Raw genomic sequence first — 15392 nt, 5'->3', positions numbered from 1 at the left:
AGCCAGCGGGAGAGCCTCGCTCCGCTCCCGGACGGCGCCCGCGGCGGGAGGGGCAGGGCGGCGCGGTGCACGCCGGGAGCTGTAGTCCGGCAGGGCGGGGGGCGGCGCGGCGGCCGCGCTTCCCGTGACGGCGGCAGAGCGGAAGTCGGTGGTGCCGCGTCCGCCGCGCGCCGCACGTGCTGCGCTCCGCGCTCCCCCCCGGCGCTGTGCCGTGCCCTTCCCGGCGCTTCCCGAGCGGCAGCGGGATGGCGGCCGAGCTGCGGCTCCGCCTGGCCGAGCCCCTGCAGCTGGTGGCGCGCAGGAACGAGAAGAGCGGCGTGGAGCTGAGCAGATTCGTGGCCAAGCAGGTGAGGAGCGGGCGGTGCGGCGCTCGGTGGCAGCCCCCGGGTGTCCGTACTCCCTCCGTCAGGGAGGGGCTCGTATGGGCCGCTGTGGAGCGAAGGGAGCGCACCCCTGTGCCTGCCCCGTGCCGCCATATCCTCCCGGCCGCTCTGCGTGTGCCCGACCCCTCCGGCCGGCCCCGCTCTCTCCCTCCCTCTCTCCCTGGTGCTGGTTCTCTCCGTCCTCGCCCCTGTCGGGGGTGCGCGGGTGCAGCCCATGGGGAAGGTCCGCTTCTGTATCCTGGTACCTTTCCTGTTGCGTTTCGCCTCGCAGTTAAAATCTTCAGTCCATTCCGTGCCGCCTAAGGTGACTCTGGAGGCGTGACAGCGAGAGGTGTTTTGTTATCAAGCACTGAGACAGTGACTAGTCCCTACCCTGTTGCTGTTTTGCGTGTCTTCTTTAATTACCTTAAAGCAGCATGTGGGATAAAAAAAGGCATGGATTTTCTAAACTTTGCTTTGAGGGTTTTTTTTTAATCACAGTCTCCGGGTTGTAGTGATGCTGAAAACATGGTCCTATAGTCACTTTCATGCTTAGGCTGCCTTAGCTCTGAGAGGCACATCTGCCTTCTAGAAGAGTTAAGACCGATCTCCTTTCTTGCACTGAAATGCTTGAGGACATGTAGTAACAGCATATCAGCACATCGGATATTGTTTTATTAATGCTCTTCGTGATAGAGCTTTTGAAGCCCCTCAGATGTGTACACATTTTGGGGCTCAAAGTCTCTGTTTCTCTTTGAGTGTGTAGGAAATATCCCAGTTGTTTGAAGATGAAAAGTCTGAAGTATCATGTTTTTTGAGAATATTGGCTTTCAGCCTGAGTTGCTGTCGCAGTTATGGTTGGGGAAGGCTTTCATACTGGTACTCGAGGTTCTTTGTTGGTAGACAGATGGCTCTTTCTTCTGTCGCTGCAAATGACAGGATCAAAGTAAAATTGACACGAATATACACTCCTGAGTGGAAGCTAATTGGTGGGAAGCAGTGACGAGGAGTTGCTTTTCGCGAGAGAGAAGCTGCTGCGAAATAGGAAGGGGGATGGTGTGAGTGCAGGCTGTGGCAGCCAGATGGAGCAGCGAGCCAGAAGTGAGTCACCGAGATCGAGGTTGGGAAAGACACTGACCCCTTTCCCTCTGGAGAAATGCCTCGGGTTTAAAAGCCTTGCTAGGTGGAAATTCCTAAAGAGTGATTGTATAGAGGGAGCCTGGAACAGCACAGGATTTAACATTGGCACATCCTTTTGAAAACTGAATTGCTGTTTCTAGGCTTGGAAGCCACAGCTCTAGGATTATTTTAAGCTTGTCTTGCCAGTAAACAAACTCCATGTCTAAACATCATACCTGATTTCCTGCTTTGTGTATAACCCAGGAAGCTTGCATTCTGGAAATGTGGAACTCTTTTTGCTCTACAGCTTTGTTATGTCTTTCTGGCAGTATATTTCTTCAACAGTATTCCATAAAGGAATGAAACTTGCCCACAGCTGCTAAGTAAGGAGCAGTCTTTTGAGGTTCATGGTGTGGCACAGTTCATGTGGTCATGGAAGGTTTTGTTCCTTGTGCCTGGGTGTGGGATAGAATTAGAGCCTTTTCTGTAAAGTATTTTTATATATTATGAACTCTACAAAGATACAGCAAATATCTGTATTTACTCTTAATGGGGAGAATGGGATGAAAAGCTCTCTGAACCAGCCTTTGTTCCCCACGTTTACATTTTTGAATAATTTAAGCACACTGTAGAAGCAATAGGTCTCCACAAACTGCTGGAATGTGCTTTTGGCTCTGAGTTACCAAAGGTCTGCCAGAAAGTCTTTCTGCATAGAATTCCAAATGTGAATTTTGTGCAAATGTATTTTGGATGCCTGTGATCGTGTAATTTCAGCAGAGAAGTTGATCACTGAGAAGGTTAAAACACTCCTAGGAATGGAACTTTAATCCAAAACCACCCTTACTGGTTTCTGTCCTTTGCATCTACCACAGTGCTTATATGGAAATATATGTATCCAAGAACCTGACCCCTTGGGATGTTTCTTCTATTTAGCCTATGCAACCTTCCTAACTGGACAGGAGCTCTTGAGCGCACCATTCTTGATTTTTCTTTTTTAATTTGTTGATGGTTTATGTTGGCATCCTTCATTTTGCATTTCATTTTCCTATGTAGCAGTGAAATTTGTTTTAATAATAATTCCAAGCATTTATTTAGAGGCCTTCAGTCTTAGCATTTGATGTTGAGAAATGCCTTTATTCCTTAATATTATTAAATGTAGGAAAAAGGAGATGACCTAGTGGTCTCAAATTCTCACAATTACCCATTGTCTCTCAGAAAGATGTCCTGATGCTCTGGCAACTAAGGCAGAGGTTTTTTCATTCTAAAATGTAACTTCAGCATTTTATTTGAAAGATTTATTTGAAAGACTTTACATCATGTAGCATTAGAAATAAGGGAAGGTGTGTTGCACTTTGACTTCCATCTTGGGCTGCATTTTCATCTCCTTCTGCTATGTTTTGAAAAGCTGGGATTTTGGCACACCTTATGTTAATGATGCAAAGTCCATGAGAAACTTCTTGCTTGCATCCTCTCTTGTGAGGGGGAGATCTGTCCAACTCTGTCAAGGATGTGTTGGAGGAGGTTCGGGAAGTTCCAGCTTGTGAGACTGCATATCACCCCTGGTATTTTTTTTTATTTTCCTTGAGCTGTGTGGGTTGTAGGAAGAGTTTGGGCTTGTGTTTTGGTTTATCTTGCTGAACTGAACAGCTGCCAAAGAGTGGTGCTGCTCTGTTTCCTTTTAGCCTCTTCCCAAGGCTGAGCCACACCTTTGTGTTGTTTCTCTTACCTTGATCCCAGAATGACTGCTGATTTGGAAAATGATTCAACTTTCCCACCCAGTGTAAGACTTTGTAAGAAGGATTAATTTGGATCATCTTGCTAAGTTGGTTGCTGCACAATCACACAGCTGTTGTGTGAGAGGACAGAGAGAACATAAGTTCCTGGGATGGAGGGGAAGAAAGATTTCCATGTGTGGCCCTCATGCCCTCCCAACTCTTTAGGAGTGTCCCAGTGTTAAATCTGTGCCTGGTGTAACCTGTGTGTCCTGAGCAGAAATGTATATTGCATACACCAGCTTGCTCATTGGTGTGATCCTTTTATGAATTTAGAGTTTGGATTAAGCTAGGTATTATTAAAGGTTTCTGTACTTTGTATGTTCTGAGCATTGGGATCTCTAGCTGGTCAGAGTGACCATGAGATAGGTCAGAAAGTCTCTTTTCCCAGCCTGGCAGTCAAAGAGCGAGTCAGAGCTCTTCATTTCTCGGTCTCAAGGTTGTTTATTGTATCTCATCGCTAAAATTCTGTCCCTGTCCTGCCGAGGTCCATTCAGCAGGATTGTCAGAGGCACTCCACCTGCCCCTGGGGTAGTGTTATCTTTTTATACCAAAAACTATGTGTACAATGTTTACAATTACTTTCCAATACCTATCACCTATGTTAGGCAGTGAGCTTCTACTCTAAACCAATCTAAAAGTGCCAACATCACAGCAGAAGATGGAAGCCAAGAAGAAGAAGAAGGAGAAAGGCTGGGTACACCCCAATTTCTCCATCTTGCCCCCTGAACCCCAATTCCAAAAACCCCAAAAAATCTATTTTTCACCCTGTGATAAATTCATTATCATTCTACTTAAACTGTCGTGGCTTGTAATTCTTCATATAAGGTTGGTAATTGTTTTTTCCAAGGGCTGAATCAAAGTTACAGGGGTCTGGGGCTCTGTGCCAAGGTCTCTGAGCCCCCTGGGCAGGGGCTCGAGCCCTCCAGGGCAGCCAGAGGAATTTCCTGGGTTCCAGCATGAGCACATGAACTCTGCAAGCTGGGAAGGAGAGGTGCATCGTGCTGCTGGAGCAGCGACTGGGATCGTGTCTGACTCCAGGTGTCTGTCCTAGCTGTGTGTCTGCTTCAGGTGTCTCTTCAATTACAGACTGTGTGTATGTGTTGTGTGCTTGGAGGCACAGCCTTTCATGATGCTTTCTTAAAGCACCTCTTTGATACCCCATGTGCAGATTTGACTATCCCAGACTTGAACACTTTCAGATCAGCTGTCTATTGCTATTGGTTGAGAAAGCTGGTATTTCATAAAGCCATGATTAGTTAAAAATAACCCCCACTGAGAGTATTCTGCTTCTCCATAACATTTTTCATTTAGGCTCAGATAAGCAGTCTCTTTGTAGAGTGAGAAATGTTGCCACTGTGATTTTTGAACAGTTTTATAAGTCCTAAGGGTACTGCACATGATTAAAAAACTGCTGCTTCTCACAAAATTGCCAAGTGGCATGAACTTGTTGGACAGTAGACATGTAAATACAAAATTTTACTGAATCAGTCACATTATTTATTATTTTATTGTTAGCTGGCTTTATTTGATATTCAGAGCTCTGGTTAATAAATTAGGCACCCTGTTGTGCCTTGTTTGGGTAGCCAAAGATGTAATTGATTTGAAAATTTGAGGTACTTTTTGGGTTTTTTTTCCAATTGAGTTTATTTCTGGTTCTTTGGAGCCATTCTGCCTTTAAATAGCTTATTAGTCATTTTGCCACTCAAAATCTGATTCCCTGTAATGAGCAGGGCCTTGCTCCATTTTAAAAATTATTTCTGATGCTGCTGTGATAGATGAGAGGGAGATAAACTTATGTTCTGTAAAAGCAAACACGAGCCGTGTAAGAAACAGGTTGCAATTAATGTGATGTGCTTGATACTTGTAGTATATATACCTCACTGGTACTCCTAATGCTGTATGGGGATGAATGTCTTTTCAAATTCAGGAGACCAAGGAACTTGAACAGGTTTGCATGTGTTCTAGAAGGGTGTGTATTGGTATAATCAAAGGACAGCTGCACTCTTGTAAAAATGAAACCATCCCTGAGATGGTGAGACCAGGAACAGGTCTTACCAGAGTAACTAAAGCCTAGGAGAAGCAGGAATTGGCTGCATGTGGTGCTGAAACAAAAGACTACCTGAATATTACAGAATATTTTACAGAATATTTCTGTCTTGAACAGGATAAGGGTTCGCTCAGGAAGGGAGGGGAGCATGGAGCATCCGAGTTGAGAGCTAAACCACCAGTGCAAATTCATAATCCTGATTTTCAAACTTACTCATACTGCACTATGCGTTAAACATCATGGAAGTGGAGAGATGCTTGGGTAATAACGTGAGCTCAAAGAGAGATATTTGAGGCTAAGACCCAAGAAATGGGTTGTTCATCAGTAACAAAGTTAGGAGGGCTGGGAGCATTAGGCAGGGGAGATGTGAGGTTAAGGTGTGTTGGTTTGGGATTTTTTCTTTCTTCCAGCAGATGTCAATATGTTTTCCTTGTATTTTAAAGAACCAAATGACAATTTTTGTATAACAGTATAAAAAGAAAAAGAATTTCAACTTCAAAACTGCAGATACAAGATGTTTCTTGTTAAGAGCATTGCTTGCTGTAATTCTTGTCAGAACTATAAAAATAAGGCTGTGATCATGACTGATTGAATGCTTCATTTTTGTAAAGAGATAGTGAACATGAAGCAAGTTTAAATGTTAAGTTTAATGTCTTAAATGTTTTGTGGCTCTCATGAGACCAAGCTATTAAGATCAATGGAAATTCTAGGAAGATATATTAATTGTTTCAACATTTCCACAATCTTTTTCTTTAAAAAAATACAAATTGCTTTATCTTTCAGCTGTAAAATATAATTTAGGGTTTTGGGACTACTTTGTAATTCCTGTTTAGTGTATCATTCTGCATCTTACTCCTTTTGTGTTGAAATTTTTTTTTGAATACTGAGAACTGTGTCAATTGACTACTTGCTTTGGGCTTTTGGACTCCCTTCTGGTTTTGAATTATTTGTTCCTGTGAAATTCACCCTGACTCCTGCATGAATAGTTCTGAAGTTAATAGTCAAAATCATTTTCCATTTAACCTGTTTTCACTTCCCATTCCTTTAGGTTTGGACTCAGCAGGATCGTCAGTGCATCCTCAATACTTTCGCACAGCTGTTGCTGGATAAAGAATGTACCCTATTGATCGGCCGCCAGCTTCGGCCAATCCTGCTCGATTTGTTGGAAAGGAATGCAGAAGCTATCAAAGCTGGAGGCCAAATCAACCACGATCGGCATGAAAGGCTCTGTGTAGCAATGAGCAAGCTGCTTGCTGACCACCCTGATGTTATGCCGTGAGTAATGGGATGTCAGTGTTTGAATTTAGGAAGTGTTACAGCCTGCCCCTGGAGGCAGGGTAAACCAGGTTTTTGTTAATAGATGGACTGGGATGGATTAGAGAGAAGGACACTGACTGACTGGTGGTTTTTTTTTATTTTAGAACTGGTGTTTATTACTGGTGTTCTGTTTATTTTAGAAACATTTGGTTGCAATGGAAAGGAGATATGTAGCCGTTTTGGTTATTACCTGTAGAAATACAACAATATATAAGCATAAAAAATAACACTTAAGGAAATGAATAAGGGAAACGAAAGAGGATAAGAACAGAAAGATGTCACTACCCATGGTGCCAGTGGTGAGACTTGCTTGTTGCAGTTTCGGTGTCCATTGGTCCAAGTGATGGTGGAAGTGTTGATCCATCATGAGGTGGGGGAAGCCCACGGAATACAAAATTTGTTGGGTTAATAAACACTCAGGTTCAGGTGGGAAGGCCCAGGTACCTCCCCTGGTGGAGGAGAGTTTTAGCTGTGTTGTAACACTGTGGATCGTGACCAGTTCTCTGATGGAAGTTCCTAAAAGTGAACCTGGGGGCACTTAGGGGTCTTTGATTCATGACTCCTCCCAAGACATGGCTGCTGCCTCTAGTGTAGCTGAGCCAGTTATGCCCCATCACAAGGGATGAAAGCTTTCAGTGTGAATGTCCTGGTATTTTCCCCGAGGGGAGCTTTCACACCTGAGCCACTCCTGTAAGGGAGGACATTGTCATGATAAAAAGCATTATCCAACCTTGCAGGATTTGCTTCTTACTGGTCTCTTCCGGATGTGGCCCAGACCCCTGCTTGTAGCCCTGGGTGATGGGTGCTCAGCCCCTCTCCCCTGGGCTGTGACCCTGCACATCCTCAGCAAAGCGCTGATGCTTTTGCAAATGGGCAGTTGTTTGAGTCATCATTAACCATTAACATTGCAGTTAACATTTCAGCCAGACGAACGTGCTTGTTACTGTTCCCTGGTGAAGAGAGGTAGTGTCAGGATTTGAATTGTCTCCCACAGTAACAAATGTGTTTTGAACGGAAATAATTATTAAGTAAATACAAGTCTCAAACACAGTTTGTTTTGATTAAATGTGTTGCAAGATGCAATTTCACTTTCACCTGTGATCCACAGAAAAGCAAAACAGTTTGAAAATAGTTCACAACCAAAATATCTGAGTTTAATATTAGACCTCTAGGCTGATAGACTATAAAGTTGCCTAAGTAGGAATCTGTATTACTTTTTCAGTAAACAAGAGCAGTCAGAGAGTTTTCACCAAAGGCAGTACTGTTTCCACTTGATAATTAAGTAAGGATTTCTAATAAGGCAAAGTGTCTGTTGTCAGCTGATTGCTGAAGTGGTTGTCTTTCTCATGTGTGGATGAAGTTAATTACAGGCTTAGTTCTTAGTACTGTCAATTATTGTCTTAGGACCTGTGCCCTGATGTCTTTATTAGTGTCTGGTTTTCTTTCTTCTGACTTACATGTTTGTGTTCTCTTTCTCTCTCACTCTCTTCTGAAGATTTGCTTTAAGATACTTTAAAACTACATCACCAGTTTTCCAGCGGCTTTTCCTGCAGAGCTCAGATGCAAGCACAGTCCGGTATGGGCGCAGACGAATGAAGCTGCGGGACCTCATGGAGGCTGCCTACAGGTTTTTACTGAAGGAGCCCTCAGTTTTGCGGGAGCTGTGGGACTGGAGTGTGTGTGTTCCGCTCCTGAGGAGCCATGACACTTTAGTCCGTTGGTAAGTTAAAACCTCCAAATCTTCATTGAATAGCTGTATCTGTGTCTTGAATTGTAATTAAAAATGTTCACATGCAGTAGAGAAAGCGTTTTCAAGTAATACCAGCAATCCATACCAGTGGTATCTGTGTTTGTACTTCTTAACTGACCTTTTGAAAGCTGTAGTGATCTATCACAAGGTGAATTTTTGACTAGCACTTAGTAGTGCTTAAAGCTGTGGTCTAGAGAATCTTCCCAATTATTTCAGTTTGCCCAAGATGGTTCTTTTTTCAGTTGTTTGTGTGTTGATTTCTCAGCAGCTGTGAAATGTAGCTTGTTTAAGCTGCACCTTGTATTTGCCTTGTTACAGGTTTTGTGTGGGATTTTGGTAAGATCTTTCATGTTAGGTGTCTGCCCGCAAGCCTTCAGCCTAATCACATGCTCTACCTTATTTAGTAATGTTAGTGTCTTTTATTTTAAAAAAGATGTTTAATGGTCTTCACTTTTTAAAACATAAATTCTGAATTGTGTTGGTAGCATATAGATTCAGTAAGGTGTATAATTTAGGAAGGGCAGAACCAAGATTGTCAAATCTATCAGTCATTTATGAAGCTCTTCAAAAGGACATAGTGTCAGAAAAAGAGAGCACTTGGAATTCATTGAGTAGAATTGGTTTACCTGGTGTTCAACCAATAGTCTTAAGTAAGTGAATGAACTGACTCTTAAACATTTATCCTGAAACAATCTTCTGCCTTTCCCCCATCTCTTCCTTCCCCCCATCATGCTCCTTGAAAACTTTGTTCTTGGAATTTAAAAACAGCATTATAATGAATGAGAACTGGTTTATGATTTATATTAAATGTTCCTTTGTTGCAAGACAGCTTTATGTAGTCACGACTTGGGAGTTGTTGGCTTTTCTAGGCACTCAGAATTGATTTAATTGCATTAAGTTTACTTTAGAAATAGCATGAAATGCAGTTTTGGAAGGGAAATAGTAGGAGAAAAAAAATGGCCAGAGATGACTTCATTTTCCTTGTCTCATATGTTAACCTTCATTTATTTAGGAAACTGCATTCCGTTATTATATTTCTGCTGATAATTCAGTTCTTCAGAGAAATGTTAGCTAATTGGGGAATAAATTAAAACTGTGCCATGACAGAATTGCTTTCCTCAGTTCTGAGATATTTGTCTAATCTGAAAGAATGTTAAGCATAGTGCTAAAATAATTTCTATGAATAAAGTTTTCTGCACGTTTTTCCTAACTTGATGTTTTGTTATGCAACTGACAGTTATCAAACTACATTCCTTAAAACTGTTTTGGCATATTTTGTTCTAAATGTAATTTTTAGGTATACTTCCAACTGTCTTGCTCTGGTTACATGTATGAGTGATGAGCATAAATTATCTTTCCTGAAGAAGATATTCAATCCTGAGGAGCTGATCCATTTCAGACTGAAGTAAGGACTTTAAAAATCTTGAACATTATTTGTTTTTCTTGATGGCTTTCAGCTGAGTTAATAAACATGGGTTTCACAGGTTGCTAGAAGAATCTCAGCTGCAGAATGTGGAACAAGCCTTAGTTTTGGCTAATCCAGACTCCTCATTTTGGCAAAAGGAGAAGGAACCGCACTATACACAGGGACACGTTGTGTCGGGGGACCTCTCTGCACGTGTAGTGGCTGTCTGTGGCATTGTGCTGCCCAGACTACAGCATGTTTCTGAAGAGCAGGTATGTAATCCACAGTTAAATCTGTACATTTTTGTTTTAGGAATTTCTAAGTACAGTGAACTGACTTTATTTCCTGATTGGATGGTATTGAGATACTCACAGTATCTTTATCTTTCTCAGTGTGTGCTGTAAACTAGTGTTGCATAATTCTGGCACCACAGAAAATCTGCAGTGGAGTGAAGCAGTGAAGGAGCAATAGTGCTGTTCATTTTACCTTCATGTAGCAGTTTGTACAAACATACTACAAAAGAATATTCAGCCTAACATAATAACTTCAGTCTCAGTTGGGGTAACAATCCATAGCTGACTAAAGCAGGATCTGGGACAGTTGCTTTTACCTGCATTGACGTAGGGGTTTTGTGCTATACAGGCATCTTGTATGCAGCCTTTCTCCAGACATATGCTCAGTTCTTCTATGAAAAGAAGAAAACAAGGCTGCTGTTTAAGTTCTTCCATAAGACAGAGAAAGGGGAAAGGAAGTGAGCAAGAATTTACTGTCACCACTTGAGAAAGTGTAATGTAGACTATAATGCCTTATGGAAACCCATCAGAGGCATAAACATTTTTAAACAAACAGTATTTCACCTTTTTTCTTCTAAATTGCTATTTAACTTAAGCTTTTCAGATCTCTCTTTGTAGCTACAGCCAGTATTCCTGACTGTTTTTCTCCTTTAGGTATGAGTTTTAGCTTTTAGCTGAGTTCTTTTGTTTGATTTTGTAACAATGATCTACAACAGGAGAAAGAAATTAACAAAGAGTACCAGTGTCCAGAATTATTTGAGTGGCTGAAGCAAGGAAAGAGGATTTCCCCTCCAAATTCCTCTTTTCCCCATGCTGTTTTTCTCCCAGCTTCTGTTTTTGAATTCAGTGTTTTTTAGCCTTTGGGTTTTTTTTATAGGATTGTGAGAGAGTGGTTTGGAGTTCACTGTAGCAGGGGAAGCTGTAGAGCTCTTTAAGGAGATTTTTACTCCCATGGCAGCATCACTGCTGCTGCAGCTCTGCTGAAGCCAGGCCATGCTATAAACTGGATTACTGGAGGAATACTCTCTTATCTCTGAGGGAGGGGAGAACTTCCCTGAAAGGAATGCTTGTATTTTCTAATAGCCACAGGTGTTCCACTGATCTGGTCTACAGTGTAGTTCCAGTTACAGTAGGGAGGTTCCAGTGACAGTTTAGGAGGTCTGATGAAGACATAGGAGCAAACAGGGGAAGCAGGTTCTCTTGTTTCCAGAGAAGTACATGAAGCTATATCTGGAAAAAGGTCAGACTTAAATACAAGACACTTGTTTCTATGCTCTGATTTCCTTCCTCTGAGCTTTTTGGCACAAAGCACTAATTTTTGTGCCATATATAGATAGGTGACTAAAGCCAGAATATTTGGAGACTATCCGTGGCATTGATTAATTACCATTCCATAAACTGAATTAATTTCATTTTGAATAAAATGAAAATGTTATTGAGTATAACTTTTTTCATTCACTGAGTTTAATGATCTTATGCTTTGGCCTCTACAGAAAGAAGTAAATACTCACATTTATCCATTTAATATTCATATTTGCATCGTTTGAATGCAACTGCTGTTTGATTTGTCCTGTGATTTGGATCCATTCCAATGACTTAATTTCACTCATATTGCAAATTGTATTTGATTGACATGAGTTATGAAGGAAGTTAAGTTAAGAAGGAAGTATTTTACAGAAAGAGTGATCAGATACTGGAATCATCTACCCAGTGAGGTGGTGGAGTCATCATCCCTCGAAGAGTTCAAAAAAAGACTGGATGTGGCACTTGCTGCCATGATCTAGTTGAATTGTTAGAACATGGGTTGGACTTGATGATCTTATAGGTCTCTTCCAGCCTTGAACTTCTGTGATTTTGTGATTCTGTGAGTTATGACTGAATAGTTACTGTGCCTGTACTGACAACTTAGTGTGAATTCCCCTTGGCATCAAGTTGCATGTATACTTTTCATTAAGTGTTTCACCTGTAATAGCTTTTGGATGAAATCTATTTTGGTATCTGTTAGTAGATACAACTTCAGACTCCTTTATTTTATTTTATATGCAGATCTGCAGGCCAAAATTTTTCTTGTTGTTAGACTCACTTTCCTAATTGTTCTGTGTGGTACAACTGTAAGAAAAGTAATTTCAAATGTAGTAACCCAAAATTTTATGTTTGAACAGGAAAATAACACCAGCAATTTTGTTTTGGTTGAATCTGCCTTCACAAATCTTCAAAACCTTGCTATTGCTGTATCATATCAGACTCCTGTTTTATTAGAAGGACCGATAGGATGTGGCAAAACTTCTTTAATTGAATATTTAGCAGCTGTTACAGGAAGAGCAAAACCTCCTCATATTTTGAAAGTTCAGCTTGGAGATCAAACTGATAGTAAGGTAACTGATGGATTTGTTTGGTGTTTGAATCATGTGACATAACTTTTACTTAAAGCATGGACTTAATTTTCTAATAATAAAATGTTTTCACCCAAGGACCCCAGTGCCCAGCTCTTTAGTACTTGTCGTAATATTGGTGAGAATGAATAAACAAACAGGAAAAATAACTGTTTCTTTCCAGTAGGTTTTAAATTCTTTGCATAATTTTGCTAAACCTGAATAATTCAAATTATGTTTTATCAGGGTTTTTCTATGTGGAAGAGCACTATTGATTTTTTTTAATTTAAAAAAACTGATTTGTATTGGTAAAAGCAGGTTTCTGGTGCCAAAGGTTGTGTGAACACTTATTTCAGTTTAAGTGAGCTAATGTTAGTTTAATCTGATGCCTTTTTTTTGTGATATAAAGGTGAGATAAAGTAAGATACTGGGATGTTGAGGTGATTTGCAGTTACATATTAATGATTAAGCTCTACCTGTAGATAATTTTATGTACTTCTTGTTTTTCGTACAGAATTTTGGAGCTTGAGTTATGTTGTTTGGCACAATTTATTTTTAGTTTTTGAGGTGGTTAGTATTTACCAGAAGTTATCAGAAGGTTTTTATTAGCATCCATAAGCACCTTTCTATGCTTGCATGGAGCACCTGGTTTCACCATCTCACAGACTGTATCTTCTCATATACAAGAGTAAGGCCTCCATATTTAAGACAAAGTGGTGAAGTTCAAGGTATAAAATATGTAGCAGTAAAATCACAAACTCAATTTTTAAAGCAGTGCTTATATTGAAGTTACAATTTGAGAGAAAAGCAGAGCTTTGACTGGATTTGACCTTTGAATAACTTGCCTTATAGTTCTGTTTACTACCTTAGTCACAGACTTTACAAAAACATAAACTAAAGCTTGGTGTGACCCTAGACAGTTTTCTGTATTACTTTAGATTGCTTACAAATTAGTGTGGCACATCTCATAAATTTACTTTCAATTACCTGGTTTGTTTTAATAATTAAGTTTCAGTAAAATTGCCACCAGAGGTGGGAAACTTTTCTTCTTATTTAAAAAAAAGTGCAAGGCTGGGCACAGATAGCCAGATTGTTTAGTGAGGTAAAGTGTCACTTCTGTCCCAGCTTTGGTAGTTTGTGCCATCCTTTCCCCTGGGGAGGCCGTGCCCAGGTCTCTGATGTGCCTGTTTCTGTCACAGACGCTGCTGGGGATGTACCGGTGCACAGATGTACCTGGGGAGTTTGTGTGGCAGCCTGGCACCTTGACACAAGCTGTTACCAAAGGTCACTGGATACTCCTGGAGGATATTGATTATGCTCCTCTGGATGTGGTATGTAGCTCTGTGTTTGTTTTAAGGTACTGCTCTTACTGCCCATGATGGCAGTTTTGGGAGTCTGATCACCAGGGGTCTGGAGCAGCACACTGAAAATGCTGCTGCTTAGAAGGGCTTAGAAAGAATTTACCTGTCTTGGTTCACATGTTTGCACACCTCATTAGTTTTTGTCTTTGTTACAGAGTAGTCATGACCCTGACACTGATCACAGATTATTTCACTTTGAAAACTGGAGTTGACACTGATAATGTGTCTGATAACGTGTCTATTTAATAGTGTTTTGGTGTTTGAAACCAAATGTGGCCCTGAACACCACAGAATATTGTCAATATATCAGGCTTAAGACTTTTTTTGTTTGTGTGCCCTTTTTTCCCTTCCACATATTTTTCCTTACACATTTCTTCCATATTAAAAACGTGCTGTTGCACTAAGCTTTATAAGCTTTAATAGATTTCCTGGTTTTTTTGGCTCCAGAACAACTAGTTAGTCAGTCATCCTTGCCTCTTGAAGTAATGGCTACTGAAAACAAGTCATTTGCAAGCATGGTGTGATAGAGGTGCTTTGTTGCATAGGCCTCCTGGACATTCTGCTGGTTGTTTCCTTTCATATCTGTTCCATAAAGCATCCTTTATGTGACTGAATAACCTGTCAGTTTATTTATTATGTTCTAGGCTTTCTGGTATAGAAATAGAAAATTCATAAGAAAGCAAATTAATAGAGCTTGTATGTACAGATAGTTTACTGCTAGGAGGTTGTGCACTTACTTGCTTCTGTGAATTTAGCTCAGTGCACTCAGGATGAGCATACCCTGAGTATTATCCTGCATTCACCAAATCCCTTTCTTCAATCCTCCCTGCAGGCATCTTGTCTGCTTTGTCCATATCAAAGGATTTCTGTGTGCTCCCTGTGTGCTGAGGGGTTGGTGTGGTCATACCTCCCTTCTTTCTTTCCACCACCATTACTATCCCTCCCCAGGGAAGGGTTGGTTTTATAAATAGGTACCAAACTCTCCTGGGGTAGCAGTGTATACACTGAAAAAGGATTATGGTTGAGAATGTCATCCTTGAGACACAGGTTATTTTTGTTCAGGCAGATAAACAAAATAAAGCTTCTGATTTGAATGTGTCCAATAAGTAATTTGATAATTTTAAAATTAATCGTTTTGATTTGGACTTGAAGTGTACTGGCTGCCATTTCCATTGTCTTACCATTAAATTTGAATACAGGAGAAAAAAAGGTAAGTAAACATTACACCTTTGGCTTCCACTGCTGGTTAAAATTGCTGGGAACTCTGCAGTTCCTGGTAGCATCACTTGGAAGTGCATCTCTGGAAATAGCAGTTGCTGGCAATGTAATGGTGCTCAGTGGCATTGCTCCAGCATCTCGAGTGTGAAATAAGTGTGGATGGTTGTGCTGTCTGTTAGTGTCACCAAAACAAAAAAAGGGTTTTATAATTTTTCTTTTTCTCTCCAGATCTCTGTGCTGATTCCACTTTTGGAGAAAAGAGAGTTACTGATACCTGGTCGTGGTGACTGTTTAAAAGTAGCACCAGGATTCCAATTTTTTGCAACCAGGAGGTAGGTTTGTAAACTTAAATGATATTGGGAACATGGTATCC

The 15392-nt window shown here is 40.9% G+C and overlaps 1 protein-coding gene across 1 annotated transcript in view; it reads left to right on the top strand.

Annotated features, from left to right (window-relative positions):
- Positions 1-245: 245 nt before the first annotated feature.
- The window catches only part of MDN1 (midasin AAA ATPase 1), a 93011-nt gene continuing 77864 nt past the window's right edge, over positions 246-15392 (top strand). The window contains exons 1-8 of the mRNA XM_058801271.1: positions 246-347; positions 6352-6578; positions 8116-8340; positions 9668-9775; positions 9855-10047; positions 12231-12443; positions 13640-13771; positions 15248-15351. Coding sequence (XP_058657254.1) covers positions 246-347; positions 6352-6578; positions 8116-8340; positions 9668-9775; positions 9855-10047; positions 12231-12443; positions 13640-13771; positions 15248-15351 — 1304 coding nt within the window. The remainder of the gene's footprint in view (positions 348-6351; positions 6579-8115; positions 8341-9667; positions 9776-9854; positions 10048-12230; positions 12444-13639; positions 13772-15247; positions 15352-15392) is intronic.

This window comes from Ammospiza caudacuta, chromosome 3, assembly GCF_027887145.1.
Source record: "Ammospiza caudacuta isolate bAmmCau1 chromosome 3, bAmmCau1.pri, whole genome shotgun sequence".
NCBI classification, from domain to species: Eukaryota; Metazoa; Chordata; class Aves; order Passeriformes; family Passerellidae; genus Ammospiza; species Ammospiza caudacuta.
Note: the sequence above shows the minus strand (reverse complement) of the source record. Positions and strands in the feature narration are given on the sequence as shown.